Source organism: Chelonoidis abingdonii, chromosome 6, assembly GCF_003597395.2.
Source record: "Chelonoidis abingdonii isolate Lonesome George chromosome 6, CheloAbing_2.0, whole genome shotgun sequence".
Taxonomy (NCBI): domain Eukaryota; kingdom Metazoa; phylum Chordata; order Testudines; family Testudinidae; genus Chelonoidis; species Chelonoidis abingdonii.
Window position 1 is genome coordinate 137,112,859 of NC_133774.1, and position 9,525 is coordinate 137,122,383.

At 44.1% G+C, this 9,525-nt stretch overlaps 1 protein-coding gene across 6 annotated transcripts in view; it reads right to left on the reverse strand.

Annotated features, from left to right (window-relative positions):
* TBC1D2 (TBC1 domain family member 2) overlaps positions 1–6,574 on the reverse strand; it is a 29,561-nt gene extending 22,987 nt beyond the window's left edge. For 2 of the 6 annotated variants that reach the window (XM_032786295.2, XM_032786293.2), the window contains exons 1-3: positions 3,812–3,987; positions 2,638–3,058; positions 1,457–1,586 (exon numbers count right to left, since the gene is read on the reverse strand). In XM_032786295.2, coding sequence (XP_032642186.1) covers positions 1,457–1,586; positions 2,638–3,058; positions 3,812–3,840 — 580 coding nt within the window. In that variant the 5' untranslated portion in view covers positions 3,841–3,987. Of the gene's footprint in view, positions 1–1,456; positions 1,587–2,637; positions 3,059–3,811; positions 3,991–6,211; positions 6,254–6,381 lie in introns of those variants that run through there. The other 4 variants (XM_032786292.2, XM_075067449.1, XM_032786291.2 and 1 more) reach the window with 4 other exon arrangements.
* Between the last annotated feature and the right edge of the window lie 2,951 nt (positions 6,575–9,525).

Below are 9,525 nucleotides of genomic sequence, written 5' to 3' on the forward strand. Positions count from 1 at the left end.
AGGTAGGTGAGGTATGAGAGAGACCCGCTTTTGACCTGCACAGAGCTCTTCTTCAGATCTGGGCAAGGTACTACCAGTGTCACAGCTAAATATGAGATTGAACAGATAGTTTAGCACAGAGATGGATTAGGGGTTTGTGGGGCCCTGGTTGGAGCAAGTAGGGGCCCTTTCCCACTTCTTCTGCCTGCCGTCCCCCCCGCATGAGGCTACCTGCCTGGCAGGAGAGCTGGGTGGGTGGGAGGAGTCAGTCAGGGTATGGGGTGCCCATTTTTCCTGGGGGCCCCCAATTGGCCAGGGCCCCTGGGCAGAGGCCCCATTGGCCCAGTGGCTAATCCACCACTGGTTTAGCATACGTAAGTAGCACATAATCTATTTGTTTGATCTCATATTTAGCTGTGACACTCGTAGTACCTTTCCCAGACCTGAAGAGCAACTCCGTGTGGCTCGAAAGCTTGTCTCTCTCACCAGCAGAAGCTGGCCTAGTAAAGATATTGCCTCACCCACCTTCTCTCTCTAATATCCTGGCCTACAACACTGCATCCAACAATTGTAGTTTACTACACAGATCAGAGCCCAGAGGCCTGCAGATGCAAAAATCTTTATATTCATCCACTGCCAAGGTAATCTAAGTTGACTTTAACTGTGTACATTTTACAGTGTACAATGCAGTAACCCTGAGTAAGGTCCACACAGAAGCCAAACAAGGGAAAAACAGAACTGTGCTGGCATCGTTTTCCCCCGCAGATGGTATCATTTGTATGTATTTATACTCATAATAAAACTGATGCCACAGAGCCTGGGTTACTGGAAAAGACAGTGATAGCTGTCAAGTAAAAGAGAGAGACCAACACACATCTATGCCTCTTTTAAACAGATGTACAGCATTTGCTGCCAAATGTTACCTTTTTTTTGTTTGTTTAAAGCAGGAAGGTCTGCACCTGGTGACAGCTAAGCAATAGACTAGCCCCGAGCAGCACCCTGCACCAGTCACATGGGTGTAACTGTGTGATCATGTCCTGACACAATGCAAATGGAACAAAAGATAGGCCCTTTGCTGCAGGCCCTGGAGCCCCCTCAGGAGTTCCTAAGAACCGTATGGGGTTCACTCCAGGGAAAACACAAGAGCAACTGTAGACATAACTCTGAATGCCTGTGACCCCACCAACCCGGCTGCCCCCCAGACAGCCCGAGCTAGACACAGAGCCCTGGCTGTGTATGAAAGTCAGTCCCTTTACTGCAGATGAGCTAGCATTGCTCTCATGACAAAGGCCGACCATTTCAAGCTTGGGGCCCTCCACGCTGGCACTTCAGTACCACCTTAAAGTCAGTGGGAGCTCCAGGAGCTCAGCACCTCTGAGACCTGGCACTTGTTTAGATACCTTGTTTGAAAATGCTGGCCCAAAATCTCTGTACACAGATCAGATAAAGGGGAAATAGTTAACTCTTTAATACTTACTGGTTTCATTCGCAGGCAGGGCTGCCAGGGTGACGCTGTCCACAGGAAGCCCAGTCTGGGTATTGCAAAACGCCCAACGCTTCATCTGCAGCTGCTGCAGCCAGTACATCCTGGCCTCTCTGCTGACTGCCTAACATTACAAAAAACAGGTTTGACGTGGCTCTCTGAAGAGCCAGTTGCAGCCTGCTGTGAGGTCCTTGAAGAGCTGATCACCACCTCCCTGCTCCAATCCAGCTGATGTTGGCCAGGCAGGAGACACCTGCTCCCAGTTGTAACCCTGATTCAAGAGGCATGGGGTAAATCCCGAACCCTGGTCTCCCAGCATACTGCCGATTGCCTACTACATTAGATGGCTGGTCTCCTTGTTTTAAAGGAAAAGCCTGTCACAGCTGGAGATTTCTGGCCCCGCTGCATTGGGCAGAGAGCGATACAGAGGGAGTCGAAAGCTGTAGGAGCTAGTTTGCAAAGGCTCCATCGTCAGTAGCTCTCGTTGCTAGTGATCCTTTGCTCTTTGCCAGAGGAGTCCCAGAGATTGGGATTTGACCATGGGGCTCTGCAGGTGAGTCAGGTCAGGCCTAGTGTCCTCAAGTCCCCAAGCACCAAGGAATCCTTTACTAAATCTAGGTGGAGAAAGAGAGGCTTGAGACCCCTGCATCTGATTGCAACTAGAGGTACATGTATATGTTTTACAGGGGAAGTTCTAGGCACTTTGGGCAAAATTCAGGCAGACATAAACCCCAGCCAGTGCTACTGACTTTAACGGGACTGAACAGGGCTTTTAATTAGTAACCACATGCCTCTCTCCCACCCAAATCGTCACAGTGAGCTTCCAAGTTGATCCAGCACCCATCCCCAAGCCAGGAAAGCTCAGCGTTGTATTAGAACGGTTACATCCTGGAGTTCAACTGCTCCTGACTTAACTTTCCTTTTAAACTCCATGTCTGATTCTGCTCCCATTGAAGCCAGTGGAGTTATCCTGGTTTTACAACAGCATCAATCAGTGAGAGAATCAGGCCAAAAGGTAAAGGCCCGCAGGCTCTCATGGTAGTGCTTAAACTTTGCTATTGAACTTTTACCTGGACCATTTTAATGCTGGCCCATTCATACTGACAGCTGCAATACTAGCTCCTGCATTTCACAATAGCCAGCAGCAGCAGTTGCCTAGAAGACATTGTGCTCACCTTAAGGATAAACACTCTGCTTGGAGTTCTGATTTCAAAAACCCCTTCGTCTGCTTCCACCTTGCAATCAAAACCAGCGCTGGAGAGATCAATGCTCCCCAAAGGGTTAACATCTTGAGCTGTCCTGCAGTACAGCAAGTGACATTTATTTTCATCATAAAAGAACCAACGAGACTTCCAGGCCTTGATTGGCCCCTTGACCCCAAGTTTATTTAAATAGCCACAGAGTTTTTTCCTGGGTTCCTCTCTGCTAGAATTGAGCTGTGCATTTCCCAAGTCCCTGTGAGGCGACGATACAGCTCTCTCTTTCGCTGAGCCTGCGTTACCGCTGTTATCATCTGAATTTGACTCAACTGGCTTGCCTGGAATCTCTCCACTTTCAGGTCTCTTTTCCATCTCTTCCAGGGAAGATCTCCTAACCCTGGAATTAGAATTGCAACAGGAAATTTACTAGGTAAAGTATAATGGCAACTCACAAATACTGTTGAGAATTCATTTGTAATGGCCCAATATGTTCAAAACAGAGTGTTAAAGTTTGGCTCCTACGTCCATACGCCTAAAGTAGCATATGAACGGACATACTGGGTCATACTCAAGGTCCATCTAGCCCAGTATCCTGTCTTCCAACAGTGGCCAATGCCAGGTGCTTCAGAGGGAATGAACAGAACAGGGAATTATCAAGTGACCCATTCTCTGTTGCCCATTCCCAGCTTCTGGCAAAACCAAGGATACGGACACCGTTTCTGTCCATCCTGGCTAACAGCCACTGATAGACCTGTCCTCCATGAATTTATCTAGTTATTTTTTTAACCTTGTTATAGTCTTGGCCTTCACAACATCCTCTGGCAAAGGGTTCCACAGGTTGACTGTGTTGTGTGAAGAAATACTTCTTTTTGTTTGGTTTAAACCTGCTGCCTATTAATTTCATTGGGTGACCCCTGGGTCTTGTGTTAGGAGAAGGAGTAAATAACACTTCCTTATTTGCTTTCTCCACACCAGTCATGATTTTATAGAGTTCAATCATATCCCCCCTTAGTCATCTCTTTCCAAAGCTAAAAAGTCCCCATCTTATTAATCTCTCCTCACATGGAAGCTGTTCCGTACTCCTAATCATTTGTTTGTCTGACTTCCAAAGGTGCTGACTTTAACCTGACTTCGCTGACATAGCTCTCACCTTCCCCATGCCTTTCCTCTAGCATCCATTCATCTTGCCACTCCCTTTTCCCACTCTGAAGTCAGAGTGGGCTGACAGGAGAGAAGTGACATCACGACATTATGAGCTTTAGAAGTGAACATACTAGACGTAGTATCTTGGCAAGTCAAAGCAGAAATGTGGCAGATGTGGCAATTTCCTGTCATATTCTTGACAAACCTTACTGAGTTCAGTTTAAGAATCTCTGTCAGTGTGAGTTGCCTAAAGGCCAACAACAGGGTTTACTGGTGTATAACAGCAACTCCTAACAGGCCTGACAAACTCACTACATCTAGCACACCACTTTTGCGAAAACAAAAGCAAGTACTGTAAAAGGGAGAAGCACTGAGTAAAATCTCTCTGCAGAGTAAGGCAGCTAAACACCAAGAACTGGTCAGAGACACAGCTAGTAGATTTGCTGTATTCTCAGGAACAGAAAGGGAATGATGGTTCAGGTTTGCAGGGAACATCCAGCCCACTGGAACAGAGTCCAGCAGGCAGGGGAAATTGTGAAGCCAATTCCATGGAAGGAAGCAGGGAAGAGGCTGACAAAAGCAGTAATCATGTTCCATCCAGCCCAATTGCATCACTGCAGGTGGGACTGTTAACAGGTGGACTGTGACCCTAAAAATTCCCCAATGCCAACCATCAAAGGGTTCACCGTTGTATTACAGCAACTCCTAACAGGCCTGACAAATTCACTACATCTAGCACACCACTTCTGTGGAATTTATCCATAAATGAGGTCAAGTAGAGGTCTCTAAAAAAGCTTATATCATACTGATCCTCAAATCATTGTGAGATGCATATACGAATTACATTTAAGGCCTTGGTATATATACTGAAAATATGTTTTAAAATCAGTCTCCAACCAAAGAGAAAAACAGGTTTCTTCCAGACAGGAGGTAAGATATGTATCTCTCCAAATGTAAACTAAGCATTGTAAGCCAACCCAATGGAAGCCTGATTTACACACTGAGTCACCAGGAATTAGCTATAGGAGTAGCTTAGGTCCAAGCGATCATGACTTGATTACATTTATAATGTGCAAGCAGAATAAAATCCAGACCACTAATATATATAGTTGGTGCTTTAATAGGACCTATTTCACAAAACTAAAAACAATTATGAACCAAAGCAGGTGGGAGGAAGAATTTAAACAGAAAAATGTGAATGACAATTGGTAATCATTTAATACCACCTTCCTAGATGCCCAAAAAGCCAAAACTGTGGAAAGAGACCATAAAACCAACCTACTTTAGAGGAGAAGTTAAAGCACAAGGCAGCTATATATATGATAGGAACAGCAGAAAATTCATAAAAGCAGCAAAGGGACACAAGGAGAAATCTATGGCCAGCAAAGTTAACGGCAATAAGGAGTTTTTAAAAATATACTAGGAACAGAAAGAATTCTGACAATGGTATTGGTCCATTAGTATATGGAAATGGTAGAATTAACAATAATCATACTGAAAATGCAGAAGCATTCAATAACTATTTCTGTTCTGTATTTGGAGAAAAGCAGATGATATAGTCTCATCAAATGGTGATAATGCTCTTTCCATTCCACTAGTATCTTGGGAGGATGATAAACAGAAGCCATTAAAGTTAGGCATTTTTAAATTAGAATGTTTTAAGAAGAGCTGGCTGACAAGCTTGCTGGACCATTAAAGTTAATTTTCAATGAGTCTTGGAGCATTGGGGAAGTTCCAGAAGACCGGAAGCTAATGTTGTGTCAAATTTTTAAAAATGGTAAATGTGATGATGTGGATAATTAGAGGCCTGTCAGCCTGACATTGATTCTGGGCAAGATAATGGAGTGGCTGATATGGAACTTCATTAATAATGAATTAAAGGAGGGTAATTTAGTTAATGGAAATCAACATGGATTTATGGAAAACAGATCATGCCAAACTAACTTGATATCTTATTTTTATGAAATTACAAGTTGCGTTGATAAAGGTAATAGTGCTGAAGTAATAAAAGATTTCTGTATGATTAAAAACCAGAATACAAAATTAACATGCTACACATTAAATGGATTAAAATTTATTAACAGATAGATCTTAAAATGTAACTGTAAATGGGGAATCATTACCCAGTGGGTGTGCTTCAAATGGGGACCTGCAGGGATTGGTTGTTGGCCCTACAGTTTTACATTTTTATCAATGACCCTGACTGAAGAAAGCATACAATCATCACTGATAAAGTTGGCAGATGTCACAAAAATTGGGGGAACGGTAAATAATGAGGACAGGTTACTGATTAACAATGATCTAGATTTCTTGGTAAACAGTGCAGGCAAACAATATGCATTTTAATATGGTTAAATGTCAATGTATATGTATACATCTAGGAACAAAGAATGCAGGCCACACTTACAGGATGGGGGACTCTATCCTGGGAAGCAGTGACTCTGGAAAAGATTTGGGGGTCACGGTGGATAATCAGCTGAACATGAGTTCCTAGTGGGACCTTGACCAAAAGGGATAATGTGATCCTGGGATGCATAAACAGGGGAATCTCCAGTAGGAGAATAGAGGTTATTTTACCTCTGTATTTGGCACTGGTTCAACCATTGCTCCAATACTGTGTCCAGTTTGGTGCTCACAATTCAAGAAGGATGTTGATAAATTGGAGAGGTTCAGAGCAGAGCCATGAGAATGATTAAAGGATTAGAAGACATGCTATCTAGTGAGAGACACAAAGAGCTCCATCTATTTAGCCTAGAAAAGAGAAGATTAAGAGTGACTTGATTAGAGTCCATCAGTATCTAAATAGAAAACAAATATTTAATATGGGGCTCTTCAATCTAGCAGAGAAAGGTGTATGATGACAATGGATTGAACCTGAAGCTAGACAAATTCAGAGCGAAATAAAGGCGTACCTTTTTAATGGTGAGAGGGATCCACCTGTGATAGACGGCAATATCCTGGCCATATTTTAGGAGCGCCCATTGTATTAAAAATGCAAGTGCCTATTGTGACGCGGTACCCCATAATGCTTTATGGGAATATGACGTAACTGGAATATATTTTGTGCTGCCTGTGCCATGTAACATATCTCTGTAAAGGTTATGGTCTACTATATCTATTCACCCTATTTGTACACACATATCATTTTGTACTTGAGGTTAAGAATATTGGCTGTAAACTTGCTTGATTTCTAAGTAAGCTTTGTGAGGCATTTGGTCAGTTTCTTGAGGAAGGAATTCGCAAGGTTAAGTACCCGATCAGGAAGCACTTGGGGAACAAATGCATCTTGGAACGCTCCAGTCCACATAAGAAGTCTTCCTGGAGACATACAAGATACCATGTGGACAATGACGTCTGCCTATAAAGACGGAGTCATGCATGAACATATGACTTGCCCAGGTGGCTCCAGAACTCCATCTTGGAGCTGGACTGTGCATGGGAGTGAGGAGGGGGTCTCCACCCTCAAGAGAAAGTCTATTTAAACCCCTGGGAGACCCCTCCATTTTGTCTTCAGCTGGCTAAAGAGGGAGCCTCTCCACCTCACCACGATACTTGGAAGAAACTGGAACAAAGGGGTGTGAGTGATTGCTGGACCCAGGCTAAAAGGAGATTAGCCTGTAAAAGAGAGCATTCTGGAACTGGTGAGGATCTTATCTATATTCAGTTTGATTAGACATAGATTAGCACATTTTATTTTGCTTGGTGACTTACTTTATTCTATCTGTTACTACTTGGAACAACTTAAATCCTACTCTCTGTATTTAATAACATCATTTTTTACTTATTAATTGACCCAGAGTATGTATTAATACCTGGGAGAGCAAACAGCTGTGCATATCTCTCTATCACTGTTATAGAGGGCGAACAATTTATGAGTTTACCCTGCATAAGCTTTATACAGGGTAAAATGGATTTATTTGGGTTCAGACACCATTGGGAGTTGGGCATCTGAGTGCTAAAGACAAGAACACTTCTGTGAGCTGCTTTCAGGTAAACCTGCAGCTTTGGGGCAAGTAATTCAGACCCTGAGTCTTTGTTGGAGCAGACAGAAGTGTCTGGCTCAGCAAGACAGGGTGCTGGAGTCCTGAGCTGGCAGGGAAAGCACGGGGAGTAGTACTCTTGTACACATCAGGTGGCAGCTCCCAAGGGGGTTTCTGTGATCCAACCCATCACACCTATGTAATATTGTAGGATTTTTCTGGAATTTCTTTAGCGGGAAGACAGGATTACGGCAATACTGGGGAAAAGGGAATTGCAAACGCCCACCTAAGGACTCAGCTTTTCAAGGTTTGCCCTCCAGGGGGATCTTTTGTCTGCTGATCACTTGTTACCTGAGGACAGCTGAGTGCATTTTCCAGGGACAAAACAGGCAGAGAAAGGACTTGTGAATAAATAGCCTGAGTTTAAGCTGACTCAGGGCCTTCTGTCTGATTCAGCAAACAGACTGGCCCTCTGGTTCTTATTACTGCGCAATTACATTGTGATCGGTCTCTGAAGAGAACGCCAGCAGGCTTTCTTAGGCAAGCTGTCTTTTGCTGGCAATGACTGAGGGCTGGTCTACACTAGGGGAGGGAATCGATCTAAGATACGCAACTTCAGCTATGTGAATAGCATAGCTGAAGTCGAAGTATCTTAGATCGAATTACCTACCGTCCTGACGGCGCAAGATCGATGTCCACAGCTCCCCCTGTCGACGCCACTACTGCCGCTCGCTCCGGTGGAGTTCTGGAGTCGACAAGAGTGCGTTCGGGGATCGATATGTCGCGTCTAGATGAGACGTGATATATCGATCTCAAGAAAACGATTGCTACCCGCCGAAGTAGCCTAAGCGTGGGCAAGGAAATACCCTGGTCAGGAGGGAGAGAGACAGGTGTCTCATCACCTAAGAGACACTGGCTGGGGAGCCAGAAGCCTGGGAGTGGATGTCCTTGCTGGATCACTGAGGGGAAATGCCAGGTGTAGTTGCCATGAACTGGGATACAATCTACTGTTGAATATTCCATTTGCCAACATGAACGTGCAGATTTCACGAAGGCAGGTGCTGTATGGAATTTCACACCATCAGTAAATGTTAGCTCCTGGACTACCTTTTCCTCTGTAGCAAAGTCACACAGGCAGGTCTAGCACATTCTAGTGAGCAGGGAGCCACACTCAGATCCGCTGACACCAAATGGTACCGCATTCCACAAGTGGTGACTTTGATAGAACTGCTTGTGGAGCAAGGTGCTATTCAATATGAGCAAGTGGATTGGAATCTGCTCTCACAATGTTACAGGCAATTTTCTCTCTTTGCCCAGTGTCCATGGAGCTTCAAGTCTATTGGGTCCATCAGCAGGCTCCATTCATTCAGTTCTCACCTTTATGCTGTCACTCCATTTCCCACATTAGGGGTGTAACACTGGCAGGCCAGACCCAGCTGCTGCCCAGGCTGCAGGCATTAGCCAAAGCATTGACACACTTATAACTGGAAACCCCAGATCAGTTCATCAGAATGTTAGTATTGCTCAGAAAAGGTATTAGTCTCATAAGAATACATTTAGCATTTAGACTCTATGAACTGCTTGTAAATTGCTGCATGCATTAATCTCATTTACAATGTCTGTATTCCATGCTATAAGGAAATATGTAAATTTTACTTTATAACTTTGAAAATGTTTACTCTGAATTTGTAAGCTTAGGTAATGGGAACCACACATCCCCCTGCCCATCCAAATGGATTAT